Source organism: Arachis stenosperma, chromosome 2 (genome assembly GCF_014773155.1).
Source record: "Arachis stenosperma cultivar V10309 chromosome 2, arast.V10309.gnm1.PFL2, whole genome shotgun sequence".
NCBI lineage: Eukaryota > Viridiplantae > Streptophyta > Magnoliopsida > Fabales > Fabaceae > Arachis > Arachis stenosperma.
This window is the reverse complement of record NC_080378.1, coordinates 93,769,716-93,792,038: the sequence shown is the minus strand read 5'-3', so window position 1 is coordinate 93,792,038 and position 22,323 is coordinate 93,769,716. Positions and strand designations below refer to the sequence as shown.

The following is a 22,323-nucleotide window of genomic DNA, read 5'->3' as shown; positions in this document are numbered from 1 at the left end:
TGGACGACGCACACGCGTGACAAGAAAAATCGACGAATGATGCGCATGCGTGACCGACACGTACGCGTGACATGCGCGATCTACAGAAATAACAGAAAATGCTAGGGGTGATTTTGGGCCGCATTTTGACCCGATTTCCGTCTCAGAAACACAGAATAAAGCCAGGGATCGTGCAGAGACTCTGGGAGACATCAACGTATTCTCATTAGGATAGATTTAGGATTTTAGATCTGAATCTAGAGAGGAACTACTCTTCCTCTAGGTTCCCTTTACATTCAAAGTTTATTAGTTCTATGCTTTTTGCTTTGGATATTGAAGAGTCATCACCTCTGTTGAAGATACTATTCTAGTTTGTTTCCTTGCTTGCTCTTTTATTTATTCTATATTCTTAATTCTTGCTTAAAGTGGTAATTGGATTATTTTCATGGATTGTTAATATAGAGCATTACTTTTATTTTTAATTAATTTTTAGTCTCTATTTTATTTAATTTATTATGTCTTCTTCTTATATTTTTCTGAGTATTATATTCATGTCAATGGAGTAGATTTTCTACTTGACATGGGGGTTGATTAAAAGGAGACACTTGAGTTGGAAGGCTTAAGTGAAAGTTAAACTGAAAGTTGTTGGCTAGTTCTATATTTACTAACGCTAGACCTTTCCAAGGGAGAGGACTAGGATTTGTGAATAAGAGTTAGCTCAATCACTTTACTTTTCCTTATTTAATAAGGGTTAACTAAGTAAAAACAACAACCTTTTTGATACTACACATAAGAGATCCCAACAAAGATAGAACTTCCAATTCATCATTCCCCCAGTCAAGGCCTTTCTTTATTTAGAATATTAATAATCATTATTAGTTTTTATTTCTTTAATTTACGACTATTTAATTGCTCATTATCCAAACTCAAACTCTCTGGAAAACCCCTAATTAATAAATTAGCATTCTCTCTGCAACTCGTTGGGAGACGACCTGGGATTCATACTCTCAGTATTTTTCATTCTAATTTTGTGACAACTCTTTTAAATTGATACGCGGAATCTTCATTGGTTAAGAGCTATACTTGCAACGTCGTTTTCTCTATAAACTCTTAATCGGTGATTTTTCGCCATGTCAGCTAGCTCCAGAGATGATGGTTCTTGATAAGAATAAAGAGAGGATGGTTCTTGATATGAATAGAGAGATGATGGTTATTGGTATGAGTAAGGAGATGATGGTTCTTAATAGATAGAATATGAAACACTAAAGTTTCCTTGGTCTTAACTTTTCTAACCAAAATCCGGATAGTTCCTTCATCCGTAGTAATATAAATCATTCTTTGAGTGTGAACAGTAACCAATCGATGCTTTGATATATTTGTTAAGTGATTTCAGTTTTACAAGGCAAGTGTGGATTGAAGAAGTGGAGAAAAAGCATGCAAAAGTGAAGAATCCTTGAAGAAATGAAGTTTGGAGTGTTTCAAGATCATACGTACACACAATCATACATGCGTACGCACGTTTGTAAATTCGTGCAACCATACGTACGCATGGTCAGGCGTGCGTACGCACGACTGTGATCACGTGAGTTCATTTAATGCAACATGTGGGTTGCGATTTCAGCGCTTCTAAAACTCAATTCAACTCATTTTTGAAGTAGTTGAAACCAAATTCAAGAAAGAACAATGGAAGAGCAATTAGGGTAGCTTAAGAACATGTTTTAGGGTAGTTTTTTTGAAAGAGAAGCTTCCTTTTCTCTTTAGAATTTAGAGTTCTTAGATCAATTTCTCTTTAGTTTTAGTATTTAATTCTTGTTTAAGTGTAATTTCATTTATATGCTCCATTACCTTAATTCTCCTAATTTTTCTTGTTAATTTCTCATTTTTGTCATTTTTTAGTTCATGAACACTTGTTAATTTCAATTTCATTTAATGCAATTTGATGTTATATGTTTCCTTTATGCTTGTTTTAGTGTTATTTTTATCTTACAATTGTTAGCTTTAGATTTTATTAATTCTTGCTATTTTAGCATGCTTTCATTTTATACTTTTCAAGTGTTTGTGAAAATGTCTCTCTTAATTTTAGAGTAGATTTTGAGTATTCTTGACTTGAAATTAAAAAATTAGGTGATCTTGAGTCATTAATGTCCAATTTAGTTTGGTAATTTATTAGAATGGTTAGTTAATCTTCTTTCTATTGATGTTACTTATTGATTGGGATTAACTATATTCACTCGACTTTTTTTCGATGTTGGAGATAACGAAGTAGAATTACTCTAGATAATTGTTGTGTTATGATTAATGATTATGATAGAAAACCTTAATTTTCAATCCTTGTTAGGAAGATCTCTTTAATATTTGTTATCTTTATTTGTTTGCTTTACTTTTTTGTCATTTAAATTCTTATCTATAAACTCTCTAATTCTCATGACCGATAACACGCATACTTTATTATAATTCTTTTAAAAAACGATCAGAAATCTAATACTTTCAGTTTTTATTAGTTTATACTAATAACAAGCAAAATTAAACTTTAATAAAAAATTCATTATCGATTTAAACTATATTTATTACAACAAGATTCTGTTTTATTGAAAAATTTTAGATCGACATTAATTCTTGCCGTCAACACGACAAGAAATACAAAAGTGAATGGAAATAATAACATACCCAACTCAGCTCTGGCAAACTGAATTTTATCACACTAGTGATTTTTTTTTTTTCAAAAAGAAAAGAAAATACAAAAGACAGATTAAATTATTTTGAAAGAGCTAGCAAGCAAGCTAAGACTATCATCTTCATCCTTGTTTTCAAATATCTTCCCAGAAGTATTTGATAAAATCTTTCATGTGGTCTACCTGAAAGTGCATGTACACCACAACACCATATCCATTATCACCATCTTCGTCAGGCATTAGAGCAATAACCCCTCTGTCATAAGGACACACACCACCAGGACCAAAATAAAACGGCTTCCCCAACCCAAAATCAGCCTCATAAAACGGCATGCTCATCCAACTGCCAAGTATAATGTTAGGATTCCCAAAGAAAGGCACATCAGCTCTATACTCACCTTTCTCCAAATAAGGTGTCCTAATCAGATCCCAACGGTTTTCAAACCCTGCCACGTAATGCATTTGGGATTTAACAAACTCGTGATTCGACACTTTATTAACAGCTTCCCTTATTTTCTGCGATGCGTAACTGATTGGTTGAGTGGTGATTTCTTTAGCGTAGCAAGTTGGGGTAACCGTCGGACCCAACGCGTTTCCGAAGTAGTTTTGAGGAAGTGGCGGATTCAATCTGTTGCGAATATCGACGTTGAATTTAACGACCGTTGGTTGATTCTCTTCAAGATTACGAGCTTTGCAAGCGCATCTCCATATATGTGCGCTGATAATTTCGAATCTGCTGTACGGTCTCGGAGATGGGTTATGAGGAGCGTTACCGTTTCCGTTTGCGGTTACATTTGCATTTGCATTCTTTTTGAGCTTCTGGACGTGTTCTGGTGTGAGTTTTAACAGCGCGAAGGTCGTCTTCTTCTTTTGCTCTTCGATGTTGTCGGTTCTTCCGAGGATGAGCGGCAGAGGCTTGAACTCCGGGTGGTCGAACCGGGGTTGAGTTAATGGCCCGGTTGGTTTGAGCACGGTTCGGTCGAGAAACGGAAGCTCGCTTGGATCTAGCTTCGCACCTCGAGTGAGCTTCGCCCATGAGTTGATGAAGCGAATGGCGGCCAGGCCGTCGCCTAATGGATGAGAAAAAAGGATTCCGACTGCAAAGCCGCCATCGCCGCCGTGGAACTTTGTCACCTGTGCCAAGAACAAAGGAAGCTCGTTTATTTGACGAGAGTAGTCAACAGCTGGGATGAGTTCTTTGATGCTGGGTTCATTTGGAGTGAAGTCTCCATATTCCGCCATTGATTTCTTCGATTCAGCTTCGAGAAGCAATACCCCCTTTGCGTTGCAATCGAGTTCCAAACGGCCACCGTCCGTCCAACTCAGCCTCCCGGCTAATGGATAGTAGTGAACGAGAATCTCGCTGAGAGAATCTCGCATTCGCTCAACGAGGACATTGACATCGACGACAGTGTTGTTGTTCTGTTTTTGGTTGTAAACGTAGATTGAAGGTGTATGACTCCATCGCCAAAGTTGGTCGTTGTCTGATAGCCATAGAAGAGCCTTTGGAGTTTCTTCTTTTGGGATCACTGTATGAGTACCTAAGATTGTTACCATTGTTTCAGTCTCTCTTGTTTCTAAAGGCTTCGTTGATTGCTATATAAGACTATGATAGCGATGAAGGGGACTATAATAGTAACGGCCAAAGCTAGTGTGAGTCAAGCTATTTTCTTCCTCACATGCGAAACGTGCGTGGGCCACTGAATTTGTGACGCTTGTTCATGATTGTCTCCACAAGCTCAGGCATGTGTTAGACATAGGTTTGTGTAGCTTTTTCATGCTTAATGAGGGTGGATATCGGTTATTCATTAATTATTTAATTAAGTTGTTGGACATTAACGACAGTGGACCTTATGTAACTCTTTTGTCGTTTTGTTGTGATATTATTGGTAACGCTGTTTTTTACTGTTAACGCTGTTTTTTACATGAAAGTTAGGTTTGGCTTGGTAATGTGTGGATGGAAAATGAATTGGGTTGTGAATATTGTTTGACGAGAAATTATAGCTATTGGTGTAAATTGTTAAAAGTTTTATCTGGAAAAAAAAAAAAGAAAAATAGGTCTTTGACATTTTGATCTAAAGACATTTAAATTTTTAACGATTTAAAAATATATTTAATTTATTGATTTTTTTTAAATTTGGACACATCAATCCTTCTGTTTACTTAGGTCTGGCAGACCCAACAAAAACATCAAACATGGCTTCTGTTGTCTTGGTCTGGCCGATATACGGATGCACATGTAGGAGAATTTTTAAAATGGGACAAACTAGACCCAATGATTGATATGTCTAAATTTTGAGAAAGTCAAGAATTTAAATATATTTTCAAATTCTCAAGAATATAACCAAAAGGTTAAGAACCTATTTGTCCTTTCTAAAAAAAAGAAATTGCATAGTTGTTCAGTAAAAACTAGGAGTGACAAAGCGGAACAACCCATTCTAGCCTGTCCCGTCCTGTCCACATCCCACCAAAATCCGTCTTAATCAGTCTGTCCTGCCAAAAGACGGTCTGACAGGTTGGCGGGCCACCCTGCCTTCTCCTTTTTTCTATATAAAAAAACTCTAAAATAATATATTAATATTATAAATATCAACAAGTAGAACCAGAAATAAAAAAATATAAAATAAAAATAGAATATATAACAAATTCAATATAAACATTAAAACATGAACATTTAACAATAAACAAACAGAACAGTTCTCTCAGCTCTTAGTACCACAAATCGAAAAATAAAAAATTAAAAATTAAGAAAATAGAAAAATAGACAACACTTAGTCACCGTCATTGAAGCGTCGCCTGCTACAGATTTAAAAGAGAAATTTACAGGCCGTCTGAGTTGTTGGCTGTGGACCCGAGAGAGGAAGAGCAATGTCGCGTCGCCGTTGGTGCGAGAGAGGAAGAGTCGTGTCGCATCGTCGCCAGTACAAGAGAGGGAGAGCCGAGTCTTCATCGCCGCCGATGATTCTGCGGCAGACTAGGCGAGGGAGACAGAGACATGACGGAGAGAGGGAGAGAGAGAGGGAAAGCGAGACAAAGAATGCAGAGAGCCAAGTCATCATCGCCGGCTCGCCACCGGTACGCTGTTTATTCCAAATGCATCTGTCGATTAGAATCTTAAGCTGCATTTGTTTACAGGGACGGGACACTGAGACACGGACACATAGATACAAAATTGTATTTGGCAAATGAGACATGGACAGAGACATTGTGTTCAAAGACATTGAATTAATGTAATTTATGTCCATCCTGATAGGAAAGACACATAGACATTAACAGAGGACATAACTTATTTTTCATTTTTTCTTTCATTATTCTTGTTCATTTTTCATAATTATACTTTTTATTATTATATTTTTCTTCTCAAATTTTTTGAATGAAAAAAATGAGAATAAATTAAATTTTCATAATTTGTTTTACTTTATTACTAAACAGAACACAAGAACACTAAATTTTGTGTCTCTGTTCTTTATGTTTTATTCTTATTAGTGTCTTGTCTTGTTCTGTTTTCAAAAACAAACACAGCCTTAGAGTCAGGGTCTTAGGGATTAGAGGGAGTGAGTTCAGTGACAAAGAGGCCAAGAGGGGGACTCGGGGAGTGACATCGACTGTGCAATAAATGAAGAGTGAAAATTGAAAACCCTTATTGATAAATTTTCAATTTATATGAGGTATAAAATTACTAAAATACACTAAAAAAATAATCATAGTCCATTGGGCCAGCTCGCTCCACCTCGCCCTGCTAGAACCCATCAGTTTAGCGGTATGAATTTGATGGGTTTCTAAAAATGGCGGGCTCAAAATCTGGTCTTAATCTGTTTATTTTTTTTTTGCAGTTAGACAATTTGACCTGACAAAATTTGATTTATTTTGCCACCACTAGTAAAAATAAAAAAAAAAGTATGAGATAAATAGAATAGTCATTGGTGTAGGTTATGAGAAGATTCCATTTGTTATAGTTAAAATTTTGTAGAATTAAATCGTAATTTAATAATTAAGATTTAGGACTTATTTTTCATTAATTATTAACACAAAAAATCATTTAAAATACTTTATAAAATTAATGAAGAGTTTAAAAACGGTTAAAATATTAATATTAATTTACATGTTAATGTGAATAAAAATCGGAAATAATCTAGTATTTACTTGTATGAATATAGAAAATAAAAAAATAAAACATAATAATTATTGTTTTATGTTACAAATTAAAAAAAATATGTGCTAAGATTTTTGTATTAACATTATTATTATTTGTTGTGATAAAAATGAAAGATGAGGTGGATGACCATTATTAACTAAAGGTGTTTGATTTTAATATTGAATGGCTCAACTCCTCATGGCAAATATAAATTAAAGAAGTTGAAATTGTAAGCTTCATCACACGCCTATAAATAGTGAAGAAATATGAGGCTTTTATACACACAAAAGCAATAAACAATTTGCTCTCTCTTTATGTTGCAATACTTCTTTTTCTCTCTTTATATTTCTTTATTTTATATTTGTTACCTCTTATTTATTTATTTATTTAGTTATTTTATAACACATTATCAACACGAGACTCTGATCAAATTTTAGGAAGACTCCAGGTAACAAATTTTTATTATGTCGAATCTCTTTCATCTTAAATATAATATTTTTGATATATCTGAAAATAATTATTTATCATAGATACTTGATGTTAAAATCCATCTTGATTTAATGGATCTTGGAGATACCATTGAGGCTGAAAATAGTACATCCCAGAAGGATAAAGCGAAAGTCATGATTTTTCTTCGTCGTCATCTTGACGTATGATTGAAAAAATAAATATCCCACATTAAAAGATCTTGTAGATCTGTGAAAAGACCTCGAAAAAAGATACAATCATCAAAAGATGGTGATACTTCCTCAAGCCCGATATGTTAAAGAAAACTTTCTCAACCTTCCATGTCTCGAATGTGCTCCTGCAGCAGTAGTATCGAGAAAAATAATTTAAAAAATATTCTGAGCTAATTTCTTGCCTTCTTGTTGCTGAACACAACAATGAATTACTCTTAAGAAATCATGAAACGCATCCAGCAGGCGCCGCCCCATTTCCTGAAGTAAATGCGGCAAATCATTACCCCAAAAGATGTAAATAGCAAAGTTTTAGTAACGAAAAAAATTATGGAAGGAAAAGGAATTATGTTCACAAAGGATCTCACCAGAAGTGGGATAAAAAAAGAAACAATGGGCAAAGTAAATCAATTGAGGATAAATGCTTCCATTGTGGTGGAAATGGTCATTGGTCACGTACCTGTTGTACCCAAGGCACCTAGTTGATCTTTATCAAGCATCCTTGAAAAAAGATGACAAAGGAAAGAAAACAAATTTTGTTTCAAATTATGAAAATTCCACCACTCATTATGATGTATCTAATTTCTTTGGGGACCTTGAACGAAATTTTGGCCATCTGATCAATGATGGAATAGTTTAATATGTGTGTTTGTTAAGTATTCATGTGAATAATTTTTACTGTGTTTGTACTTTTGCTCATTTTATTATTATTATTTGTTTTTGAAGAAAAATGGCAAGGACATATTCTGAAGATATTTGCCTTGCGGATAATGCAAGTTTGCACACTATTCTTAAAAGTACTATATATTTTACCCATCTTGTGCCAAAAGAAGAATATGTTAATACTAGTATTGGCTCGGACAATGTGATAGAAGGTTTCGGAAGAGCTATAATTTTGTTTCCTGGAGGAACAAAATTCATAATAAATAATGCACTATTATCTACCAAGTCTCTAAGGAACTTGTTGAGTTTTAAAGATATTCGCCGAAATGGATATCATATTGAGACTATGAATGAGGAAAATCATAAGTACTTATGTATCACAACTCATGATTCAAATAAGAAAGTTATATTAGAAAAATTACCCTCACTTTCATCTGGGTTATATTATACCAAGATTAGTGCAATTGAATCACATGTCATTGTAAACCAGAAGTTTACTAGTCCAAATGATTTCATAACTTGGCATAATAGATTGGGTCATCTGGGAACAACCATGATGAGGAGAATTATTGAAAACTCCCATGGACATTCACTAAAGAACCAGAAGATTCTTAAAACTAGTGAATTTTGTTATGCTGCATGTTCTCAGGGAAAGTTAATTTTAAGGCCATCACAAGTAAATATTGGATTTGAGTCCCCTGAATTCCTAGAAAGGATTTAAGGTGATATATGTGGACCTATTCATCCACCATGTGGATCTTTTAGATATTTTATGGTCCTGATAGACGCATCTTCGAGATGGTCACATGTGTGCTTATTATCTTCTCGCAACCTGGCGTTTGTGAGATTATTGGCTCAAATTATTCGATTAAAAGCACAATTTCCAGAAAATCCAATCAAAGCAATTCACCTTGATCATGCTGGTGAATTTACTTCCCAAGCTTTTGATGCTTATTGTATGGCTAATGGAATAAGTGTTGAACATCCAGTAGCTTATGTTCACACACAAAATAGGTTAGCAGAATCACTTATTAAACGCCTCCAATTGATTGCTAGACCCTTGCTTATGATAACAAATCTCCCAACCTCGGTTTGGGGGCATGCTATTTTACATGCCGCAGCACTTATTCGTTTGAGGCCAACGAGTTACCATCAGTTCTCTCCTATGCAATTAGCTTTTGGCCAGCAGCCAAATGTCTTCCATTTAAGAATATTTGGGTGTGCGATATATGTTTCCATTGCACCACCTAATCGCACTAAAATGGGACCTCAAAGAAAATTGGGGATATATGTTGGATATGATTCTCCCTCTATAGTGAGGTATCTTGAGATACAAACGGAAGATGTATTTAAAGCCCAGTTTGCGGATTGTCATTTTGATGAATCAAAATTTCCAACATTAGGTGGAGAGAATAAGCTTTCTGAAAAGGAACTTAATTGGAATGTATCATCGTTGATGCATTTAGATCCTCGATCAGGGCAATGTGAACTAGAAGTTCAAAAGATTATACATTTGCAAAGAATAGCAAATGAATTGCCTGATGCATTTTCGGATACAAAGAGGATAACCAAATTTATATACCAGCGGAAAATGCCCCAATTCGAATTGATGTCCCAATAGGACAAGAAGCCACTGAAGCAAATTTATGCCAGAAGCGTGGCAGGACAGAAAATGCCCCAATTCGAATTGATGTCCCAGTAGGACAAATAGCCACTGTAGCAAATACACGCCAGAAGCGTGGCAGGCCTGTCGGTTCCAAAGATAAAAATCTTCAAAAGAGAAAAGAGGTAAATACTATTCCTATTGAAAAAGACACAGTAAAGACACCTGCAGTTGTCCAAAATTCTAATATAATTTTAACGTCAGAAGATGTTCAGGTACCTGAAAATTGTGAAAATAATGAGATCTCGATAAATTATGTCTTTACAAGAGAGAAATGGGACAGAAATAAGACAATTGTCAATGAAATATTTGTATATAATGTGTCATTAAATATCATGCATGAAAGTAAGGATCTTGAACCAAGATCAGTTGAAGAATGTCGACAAAGGAATGATTGGCCAAAATGGGATGAAGCCATGAAGGCTGAATTAGACTCACTTGCAAAACGTGAAGTCTTTGGACCTGTAGTCCATACACTAGAAGATGTAAAACCTGTTGGATATCGATGGGTATTTGTGAGAAAACAAAATAAAAAAATGAAGTTGTGCGCTACAAAGCCCGACTTGTGGCACAAGGTTTTTCATAAAGGCCCGGTATAGATTATGAAGAAACATATTCCCCTGTAGTGGATGCGATAACATTGTGTTATTTGGTCAGTTTATCTGCATATCATAAACTGCATATGCATTTAATGGATCTGGTAACAGCCTACTTATATGGCTCATTAGATCGTGATATCTATATGAAAGCCCCTAAAGGACTGAAGATATCTAAACCATCCAATGAATATTTGCAAGGGCTATACTCAGTCAAATTGCAAAGATCTTTATATGGTCTAAAGCAATCTGGACGAATGTGGTATAATCGTCTTACTGAGTATCTGACAAAAAATGGATTCAAGAATGATGATATCTGCCCCTGTGTTTTCATAAAGAAAACTGCATCTGGATTCATTATTATAGCTGTGTACGTTGATGATTTAAATATCATTGGAACTCCTGAAGAGATTCCAACAATTATAAAAACTCTAAAAGAAGAGTTTGAGATGAAAGATCTTGGAAAGACTAAATTTTGTCTCGACCAGCAAATCGAGCATACAAAAAATAGGATCTTTATTCATCAAACAACATACACAGATAAAATCTTGAAAAGATTTTATATGGATAAGTCACATCCTTTGAGTATCCCAATGATCGTAAGATCTTTAGATGTGGAAAAGGATCAATTCCGTCCTAAGGAAGAAAATGAAGATATCCTTGGTCCTGAAGCACCATATCTTAGTGCCATTGGAGCGCTAATGTATCTTGCTAATAATACGCAACCTGACATATCATTCGTGGTGAATTTACTAGCAAGATATAGTTCCTCTCCAACCAGAAGACATTGGAGTGGAATCAAACAGATCTTTCGATATCTTCATGGAACGGTTGATATGGGGTTGTTTTATCCCTATGGATCCAAGTCACAACTAGTTGGCTTTGCAGATGCCGGATACTTGTCTGATCCACATAAAGGGAGATCTACTCAAATAGGATACATGTTTACATATGGTGGTACAGCTATATCATGGAGGTCCACGAAGCAGACGATAGCAGCAACCTCCTCTAATCATGCTGAAATACTAGCAATTCATGAAGCTAGTCGCGAGTGTTTTTGGCTGAGGAGCCTGATTCAATATATTCTGTTATCATGTGGACTAACTGATTATAAGATGACTCCAACTGTCCTATTTGAAGATAATACAGCATGTATTGCTCAACTTAAAGGCGGATATATTAAAGGTGAGAGAACAAAGCATATTTCTCCAAAATTCTTCTTCACTCATGATCTTCAAAATCAAGGGACAATTGATGTCCAACAGATCCACTCAAGTGACAATCTGGCAGATTTGTTCACAAAGTCACTCCCAAAATCCTCCTTTGAAAGATTGGTACATGAGATTGGGATGCGCCGATTTCAAGACATTAAATGATGTCGGCAAGAGAGGGAGACTGTACTCTTTTTTTCTTGGTCAATTTTTTTTCCATTGGATTTTTCTTGACAAGGTTTTTAATGAGGCAGTCCCTATCATTAAAGGATATTGTACTCTTTTTCCTTCACTAAGATTTTTTTCCACTGAATTTTTCTTTAGTAAGGTTTTAACGAGGCAATAATCCTAAATGGTTATCTAAAGAGGAGTGTTGTGATAAGGATGAAAAATGAGGTTGATGACCATCATTAATTAAGGGTGTTTGATTTCAATGCTAAATGGCTCAACTCCTTATGGCAAACATAAATTAAAGAAGTTGAAATAAGTTTCACACGCCTATAAATAGTGAAACAATCTGAGGCTTTTATACACACAAAAGTAATAAACAATTCTCTCTCTCTTTATGTTGTAATACTTCTTTTCCTCTCTTTATATTTTTTTATTTTATATTTGTTACATCTTATTTATTTATTTATTTAGTTATTTTATAACATTATTGTTGTTGTTTTTATTCTTCTTATATCCTTGGCCTAATAGCACTTTCACTTAGTCCCAACCCCTCTCTCTTTTTTGGTAATCGCCCGGACTCTTTTATGTTATACCATTAACCCATAGTATCCCCTAAAATTGACACCATTCATTTTTTAAGACTCCAAACTCATGACTTAACAAAAACATATAACTTAAAATTAGAAGTTGTGCATCATTTTAGCATTTTAAATTAAATGATATATATTAAATTAATTCTTTTATTATTTTTTTATTTTTTAATATAAAATTCTCAATATCTTTAGATATACTAATTTTAATTTTATTAAACTAGTGAGCATGATGAACAAGCTTTTTTTAATCACTTCGTTAGAAATGACATAGTAATAATGTATTCGATCATTTCATTCATAACCATTATTAATTGAATTGTCTTTACAGTCTAATTTTGCATGTATCTTATCTTCTTCACTTTAGATTTTATGTTGGTATTTTAGGAATAAAAGTTACAAACTATAGATAAAGTTAGAGAGATAATTAATACAATTAATATATAATATATATATATATATATATATATATATATATATATATATATATATATATATTATTCTATTTTAATTTTTTTTTAAATTTATTTTATTTATATATTCTAAAATTATTTTTATCAATAATATAAATTTTAGGTAATACCATCATATTCATTATAGAGTTAAGTATTTTCTTTTGTCTCTAATCTTGGGTCAAAATCAAAATTATTCTCAACTTTTTTTTTTATTAAAATCATTCTCAATGTTACAAAACGTTATAAAATAATGTTTTTGTCCGTAAACAATATTTTTGAACAATTTTACCCTTAAATAAAAATAAAGAGCTCTCTCTACCCTCACCACTAACCCCTGCATCATCATCACCATCACTTCGCTATAACTACAAAATAAATCAACAATCCAGTAACAACAACAACCACAAAATTAGCAACAACATAAATTAAAAAAAAATTAAAAAAGAAGAACTCATGTATATATTCTTCAAAAATTAAAAAAAAAGGAAGAATGAAGAAGAGAAAAAGAGAACAAGGGAAGAAAATCAAAATCGCAGTGTCGCCTCCCATTTTCTGCCTCTACCATTTATTCTCCACCTTCAACACTCCTCCTACCTCCATCACACCACTGCCTTGACCCTTTCTTCTCTTGCTGCAATAAAATCATCACAAGTCTAACTTTAACTCTGTCCAAAATCAACAACAACAACAGAGACAAAGAGAAAGCAAATCAAAGAAAAATGATACAAAAGAAAGAAAATTAGAAAAAATTAAAGAATGAAGAACAAATTGTAATCCAGAAAATCAAGTAAAAGGAAGAAAAAAGAAAGCAGAGGTTTGGCTGAAATTCAGAAAATAACAAACTGTTATTATTATCAAGTTAACCACATCTTCTCCTCTTTCATAGACAGTACCATGCCTTAGCCAAAATCCTTTTATTTTTTCCTCTGTTAGCATTCCCTTTCTCTTCGCAATAGCCCCCTCTCCGTCGTTCCCTCATTTCTCAATCCCGAAACCTTCTTCTCAAGAAGTGCTTTCAATTTGTCATTCAATTCAGCCGTGGAACTCTCTTCAATGACTATCGCATCTTTGGACAAAATGAAGACTGAATCGCCTTCGTCGTTGACGTCTCCCTCCTCCACCGCGTCGTTCGCAGTGCCGCCACCATCTGTTGTGGCTCCTTTTTCGACAGCAGCAATAACTGTCCATGGTTCAATCTCTTAAAGAAGTTTCTACTGGATGAAGTCTCTTTTTTTTTAATTCTTTAATTTATTTGTGTGATTCAATCTTTGTTTTTGTGATAATAGTGATGGTGATAGTGATAGTGAAGAAAAGAAGATGAGTGGGGTTATTTGTGAGGGAGAATAGGAGTTTGGGACAAAAAGAAAGAAAAAGTGGTTATATAAAAATGTTGAAGGGGGTTAGGAGTTAGTGATGAGGAAGAGTAGGAATCTCGAAGAAAGAGAGAGAGAAAAAAGCCCGTGATTATGATAAAAGGGTTGGGGTTAGTGGTGAGGAGAATGATTTTTTTAAGGGCAAAATTGTCTAAAAAATATTATTTATAGACAAAAAAATAATTTTATAATTTTTTGTAATGTTGAGAAAAAAATATATATATATATTAGTTAATTATATATTAAAAATGAGCACACAACTTAAATGACAAGGTGAACACGTACGCTATAATCTAGATGGCTTGGATTTGAATTTTGAACCATTTTTTTTTTTTTTAAGAAGGGGTAGAAGTGATTCAGGTTATTTAAAAAATTATTATTTGATTCGTTTCAGGTTTGACTCAACTTGGTTTATTTTATTAGACAAATTTTATTTGTCTTTTTTAGATCTATTAGTTCAAAAAATCAGTTTATAGACTTTATAAAGACTTATAAAATTCGTTGGATCATCTCGTCAAAATATTTTTTTGTAAAAATAAATTATTTCAAATTTTGACTTTTAATTATTCACTCATAATAAGTCTAAAAACTAAAAAAAGGATAATCAAAACTAATTAAGATGAAAGCTTTTTTTTATTTAAAGAAAAAATTTATGTTTATAAATTATAAATATAGTTATGATATATGACTAACGACTTATATATATATATATATATGAATTTTGATTTATAAATTATAAATTATAAGTTCTAGAATGTTTTTAATGCCAATTTACATATTTTAAATTGATTGCTTTGAGTTAAATTTACAAAATAGGATTTTTAAATAAATTTATGGTCTTGTTAGACTTTTAAACAAGTCAGACTCAAGCCCAATAAAAACTTATAAAATATAATAAGCCTAAACTTAAGTCATATATTTACAACATAATTTAGGTTTGTCTAAGCTAAAATTTGACTCAATTCGAATCTTTTTATCATGGTTTTAAAAATCGGACCTGACCGATCAGTCAAATTGGTTCTAAGCTATCCAAAAACGTCAACAATTTCGGTTTGGTTTATGGATAAAATTGTCATTAAAAAAATTGTCTAAAAATTATTGAATCAGTCAAAAATCAATTGGTCGGATCGAATTAGGACAGGTCAATTTTTACTTTTCAACCTTTTTTTAGTTTTAAATTAGAAAAAAAGAAAATTGAAAAAAAATAAAAGTAATTATCTCTCCAAAAAATAAAAAATGGACACTTTAATTCCCAAAAAAAATTAATACACAAAAACATAATCAAATTTTTTTTCCTGCAAACAAATCCGTCCTTAGCTTAATTTTTCATTTGTACTCGACGAAAAACGATGACGTGATACGTTTAGACGCCATATGGCCCATTACGTATCATAGACAAATAAGTCCCCATCCACCGTAAACGAATTGATTCAGAAAAACCGGTTTGCAAGCCCAGCTATGGTGGACTTCTCCCTCCCAATTTCCCTAATTGAGTTGTAATAACCCAGCCAAGCATGATACCGGCTTCTCCCTCCCAGTCAAAACCATGGATCATCTTGAAAAGCCAAACTTGAAATATCAAATGTATTAACCTTATAACCAGGTGTTTGCATGACATGCTCCCTTAAAATATGGTGTACTATTTGAAAATGTGATTCGTGTGGAGCAATAAGAAAAGATTGCTTGACCTGTAATCACAAACCAAATCAAGCATTAATGCCTAATGCCGGAAATTTTCAATATTTAATTGAAATATATAAGAATAACAGAAGCAGTAATGAAAAGGATGTGTAGTCTAAAGTCAACAGAAATCTGGAATACATATTTTCTTTTTGCAAATATTAGAGTATGAGTGTATGACAATAGTTAGTGTAACTTGCCTTCATTGGAGTTTCCAGACAATCCATAACAACTGTATCAATGTATGCATGTTCCCTTTTCAAAACAAGTTGAGATACACGGCGGACTTGCATATTTATAAAACATCAGTTACATCTGAATGCTGCAGCAACTTAAACTTGTTTCTAAGATAATTGCATAAAGACCTCATAAACATTTCGGTGTTGTACCTTAGCTTGTTTAAACCCAGATTATTGGCTCTCTCATGAACGAATCTCCCTCTCTCTCCACGGCGGCTAGAAGTGGCTGAGCTTCCTCCATTACTTGCCATTGGAACACAACCAATTTCAGAACGCGAACAATGTAGGATTTCTAATTTCCAAAGAACAAATACCAGGAGAAGTGACAAAAATGGCATGGTTCTGCTGATAAGGATAGAGATTTATTTGTCCTTGACACATAACGGATCACCTGATGTCTAAACGTGTCACACCATTGTTTTCTGTTGACTACAAACAAACAAATCAAGTTAAAGACTAATTCGTTTGTCGAAAAAAAGTCTAAAAATATTTTCTGTGTATTAGTTTTTTTGTGATTAAAATATCCGTTTTTAAAATCTCCAGAAATTGATTTGGATAATTACTTAAAATAAAAAAAGCCTTATTCTCTCTTTTTGTCTCTTACCTTCACGCATCTGCTCTCCAATCTCAAAGAAAAACCCTAGCCTTCATTGCTGCATTCGTCCTCTGTAAAACTCGCGAAATTAATAAATAATTAACTAATAAATTAATTATTATTTAAAAAAATTAGAAAATTAAATTTTATAGTTTAAAGAAGTAGAACTAATTAAAATATGAATTTTAACACTAATTTTAAATAATTTGACCCAAAATTAGATCAACGGGCCAAACCAATTAGACCAAACCCATTTTGGACCCAAGGCCCAACCGAAACTCACCCACACTAAATGGCTTCAGCCATTTCTTCCCTCCCTCGTAAGGGAACACGCTGAAACATAAGGAAAGGGGGAGAAGAAGAAGAGCAAACCCTTGCTTCAATTTTCATTCCACCATAACTTTTAATTCGAAGCTCTGATTGTCAGATCATTTGTGGCCATGCGATCACCGCGTCGAACTCTACAAAGCCTACTAACCAATTTGGTAAGGATATTGCAACTTCACTCTCGGTTTCTCTTTCTCCCATTTTCGAAATTCGGATAATTGAATATTGAGATTTGTGATATTTTAGTATTTTAGGATCAAACTAGTCTGAGAAAATTATTGGATTTTGTTCCATTGATACTTGAAAAAGGTAAGAACCCTTAAACCTTTTTGTGAATTATTGAATTAGTAAGTTTTGATGTTGATTATAGTAATATAATGTGGAAATAGATTGAATTATGTTGATTTAAAGTCCTATTGGTGGTTAAACTTGTGGAATTGAAACTTTGGAAGCTGGGAACCAATTTTTGTGTGATTTTGGTAAAGTGAATGCATGCAAAAATGGTGAAATTGAGGTGTCTTTAGCTTAGAGAGAAATCAGATAAGGTATGATTTTGGTTTCTCATAGATAACGTATAATGTAACGTGAAAATTTAGGCTAGTTGATCGTAGGATAAATTGAACTATGTACATATGTGGAGGTTTAGTGATTTCTAGTGAAAATGATGAGTTTAAACATGTAAATGTGTGAAAATTGATAGTGGTAGTGATTGATGAAAATTGATGAATGATTATGATTTATGCTATGGTTTATTGATGAATTGTGTTGTTGTTGGCTATTATTTGCTGGGTGAAAATTAATAAAATAGAGTATGTGAATATTGTGGAAGGGATGAAATGGTTAGGGGATTGCTTTGAGTGTATTTGAAGTTTTTTGATTATAAAACTTTGATTTGAAATTGAGAATTTGAAAAAAAAAAAAGAGGTTTTTGGGTTTTTGAAAAACTTAATTTTCAACCAACTTTGACAGGTCATAACTCAGCTTTCGGATCCCCAAATTTTGTCAAACACGTTTCAAATGAAAATTGGGTCCGTGGAGTTTATGCCATTCAAAAAATGGAGGAAAAATAATTTAAAACAAAAGAGTTATGCGCTTTTGAAGTTTGGTGTCAAATTTTGGAAATTTTGCAACTTAGCAGCATTTTAAGAAAAAGGAAGAGTCGCGTACGCAATCATGCACACGCGACGCGAGATTCACTCATTGCCTAGATATCTCGTGTACGCGGACCTGCTAAATCAAACGCTCGCGTACGCGGGCGGCACACGCAACGCGAGAAGTTCCTTCAGTTTTGCCTTCTTCTGTACGCGGCCATAAGCTCGACGCGAGACCCATGTTTTGACTAAAAGTAGGATTTTTGTATACTAAACTATTCTTCTAACTTTTCAAACCTTTGTAACAATCTTTTATGGTCCGAGTACCTAGTTTTTAAGCCTAGGAAAGAGAGTGAACCTACAGGAGATGTTAAGTCGTAGAGAATGGAGTTATGGAGGATGGAGTTCTAACTGGGAGAATATAAACGTACCGATTATGATGCGAATGAGAACTAAAAAGATGTTGATCAATCAAGAATGATAAAATATGATTATTTATTGAGTTAATGTGGATTGTTTAGGGAAGTGCGAAAATGTTATAAATGCATGAATGATGAATTGCAATGATGTTGAGAATGAATTTTTGGTTGAGATACCTGGGCAGTAGTAAGGATTGTAGTTCATCTCGCTTGTTTCAGGTCAGTAATTGAGCTACAATTAGATTTAGAACTTAAGAACCTTAGATATTTTACCTTACTACTGGTTTAGTATATCTTTTTTAGTGTCGGAGTTCTAAGATTGTCTCTGCCTTTTCCGAGATCTTAAATCTTATGTACGTGGGCACCTTTACCATGTTGGGAACCTCTAGTTCTCATTCCATATATATGTTGTAATTTTTTAAATGCAGGTCGAGAGGCACTTCGATAGGTGTCTGGAGTTTCCTTTGGCAAGCGAAGTTGGGATGCTATCTTTTGTATTTTGATATATATATATATATATATATATATATATATATATATATATATATATATATATACATACTTCTCCTCGGTGTGCTTTACTTTTGTTCTTCCTAGAGGATTCATGGAGAGATATGAGTTTGTGTCTTGTATTTTGAGTACTTTTGGGGATGTATATATATGTATATGATATTTTCTGGCTAGCCTTAGTTTTGTAGGTCGTGCCCGAGGCTCGATATTTTGTACCGTTGATATTCTGCTCTTTATGTACATGTACTTTTTCGTTCTTCCTATTTTAAGTTTCCATTACTTGAGCGATGCGCTTTTCTTTTCACGTTTTTGTTTAAACTTTCCTTCAAGGCCCTTCGTTATAAATTCTTTTCAATTAGTATATATGTATATCTTGTTTTCGAGATTGTAATACCACACCACCTCTGTTTTACGGCTTAAGCATAAAGCTCTGTGTGGTAAGGCGTTACGTCCTCAAGTTGTGTCACTGCCACCGTCCTACTGCCACCGTCGAATCTAGTCAGTCGTCTTCCCCACTGCTTTAGTGTCTTCACAGCTTGTCTCTACCATTGCGGTCGTCGTAGCTTGTCTCTGCCATCGCCTTTGTTCAACCGCATCGCTTCTTTTCCGCAGTCGTTGTTTGTTCCAGTTTCGTCGCCTGTGTCTTCCTCTTCGTACTTCACTGCTTCCTCTTCCACGTCTTAGTTTGAGTTCTAGCCTTCATCTGTGTTTCCTCTCCTTCCCCTGTGTTCAAATTTCAACCCTAGTGGAAGGAAGGTGATTTTTGGGCTTTGCTATTTTTTTATTTAATTGTTGGTGTTGTTGGTGTGTAATTTTTTATTGTTCCTGTTGGATATTTTAATAAAAATAGAAGACAGAATGCTTGGTGAATGCTGCAATAGACATACTGCGTAATAGATTAGCACCATTCATATTAGTGCTACTCATATTGAATTGTAGAATGATTAATTAGTTCTGCTCATTGCTGTACTCTATTTTGTTGGTTTGTTTTGTGCTATGCTAAAAAAATTATGCTAAAATTACATTGAAGTCTTAATAATCCTTGTTAATTTTTAGAAAAGTTTGTTACTCTTTGTTTAAAATGTGCTAAAACCTTATTAAATGTTGCTAGCAATTTTATTAAAAGTTAAAACATAAAATTTTGTCAAGTTACTGGTGGTGTCTTGAGCTTTTATTTGTTCATTTTGATGATCAACCTTTTGTTAGGGTAGGAATAAATTAGTCAGCTGTATTTTTAATTTAATGAAAAAATGAATAATCAAGTTAATTGATAAGACCAAAGGTTATTAATATATTTTAGGTTAATTTTCTTTTGTTATTTATTTTAAATTTGTAACTCCGCCTATGCTACACCTGCAGTACATAACCGGTTCCAAACTCGGATAAAAGAGCAGGGTTGTGTTAGGCTTTTGATAGCTAACATAAAAATTTAGTCAAATTTTCATGACATGGATCAAAGACAATATTACGCTAAAGCTAGATTGTTGCCCAGAAGTAACGCATTGTGGCTCACTTACAGTGTCAAATGAGCAAGAGTCGCTGCGTCGGTACCCATGTGTAGTGTTAAATGAGCAAGTGTTCCCGCATTTTCGTGAACGGACGAGGGTAAATAAGCTAGTTCACAAAGAAAAAGCTAAAGGTAAAGGTCAGAGCAACAGAAGGTTGAGATTTGGGACATGGAACATCGGCACTTTAACAGAAAAGTTCATGGAGGTGGTGGATACCATGACAAGGAAGAAGATTAACATCATGTGCCTACAAGAAATAAAATAGGTCGGCACGAAGGCTAGTGATGAGCGGATAATTTATACGCTTTTTGGCATTATTTTTAGGTAGTTTTTAGTATGATCAAGTTACTTTTAGGGATGTTCTCATTAATTTTTATGATAAATTCACATTTCTGGACTTTTCTATGAGTTTGTGTGTTTTTCTGTGATTTCAGGTAATTTCTGGCTGAAATTGAGGGACTTGAGCAAAACTCTGATAGGAGGCTGACAAAGGACTGCTGATACTGTTGGAATCTGACCTCCCTGCACTCGAAATAGATTTTCTGGAGTTACAGAACTCCAAATAGCGCGCTCTCAACGGCGTTGGAAAGTAGACATCCAGAGCTTTCTAGCAATATATAATAGTTTATACTTTATTCGGGAATTAACGACGTAAACTGGCGCTCAATTCCAGTTCCATGTTGCTGTCTGGAGTAAAACGCCAGAAACACGTCACGACCCGGAGTTAAATGCCCAAAACACGTTACAACTTGGCATTCAACTCCAAAAGAAGCCTCAGCTCGTGGATAGATCAAGCTCAGCCCAAACACACACCAAGTGGGCCCCGGAAGTGGATTTATGCATCAATTACTTACTCCTGTAAACCCTAGTAGCTAGTCTAGTATAAATAGGATAATTTACTATTGTATTAGACATCTTTAGTCTCAGTTTTGTTTTATTCTTCATCTTAAGAGACTATTGATCACGTTTTGGGGGGGCTGGCCATTCGGCCATGCCTGAATCTTTCACTTATGTATTTTCAACGGTGGAGCTTCTACACACCATAGATTAAGGGTGTGGAGCTCTGCTGTACCTCAAGTTTTAATGCAATTACTACTATTTCCTATTCAATTCCATTTATTCCTGTTCTAAGATATTTGTTGCACTTCAACTTGATGAATGTGATGATCCGTGACACTCATCATCATTCTCACCTATGAACGCGCGTGATTGACAACCACTTCCGTTCTACCTTAGGCCGAGCACATATCTCTTGGATTCCTTAATCAGAATCTTCGTGGTATAAGCTAGATTGATGGCGCCATTCATGAGAATTCGGAAAGTCTAAACCTTGTCTGTGGTATTCCGAGTAGGATTCTGGGATTGAATGACTGTGATGAGTTTCAAACTCGCGATTGCTGGGCGTGATGACAAACGCAAAAGAATCAAAGGATTCTATTCCAACATGATCGAGAACCGACAGATGATTAGCCGTGCCGTGACAGAGCATTTGGACCTTTTTCACTGAGAGGATGGGATGTAGCCATTGACAACGGTGATGCCCTACATACAGCTTCCCATGGAAAGGAGTAAGAAGGATTGGATGAAAGTAGCAGGAAAGCAGAGATTCAAAAGGAACACAGCATCTCCATGCACTTATCTGAAATTCCTACCAGTGAATTTACATAAGTATCTCTATCCTTTACTAATAAATTAATTATCTCTTTATATTTTCGAAAACCCACTAATCAATTATTATCCGCCTGACTAATATTTACAAGATGACCATA

At 34.2% G+C, this 22,323-nt stretch overlaps 1 protein-coding gene across 1 annotated transcript; it reads right to left on the bottom strand.

Moving 5' to 3' along the window:
* Positions 1–2,502: 2,502 nt before the first annotated feature.
* On the bottom strand, positions 2,503–4,415 carry LOC130961441 (spermidine hydroxycinnamoyl transferase-like). Its single transcript, XM_057887336.1, has one exon. It carries the CDS (start codon positions 4,206–4,208, stop codon positions 2,787–2,789), a length of 1,422 nt encoding a protein of 473 aa, XP_057743319.1. The 5' UTR covers positions 4,209–4,415; the 3' UTR covers positions 2,503–2,786.
* Between the last annotated feature and the right edge of the window lie 17,908 nt (positions 4,416–22,323).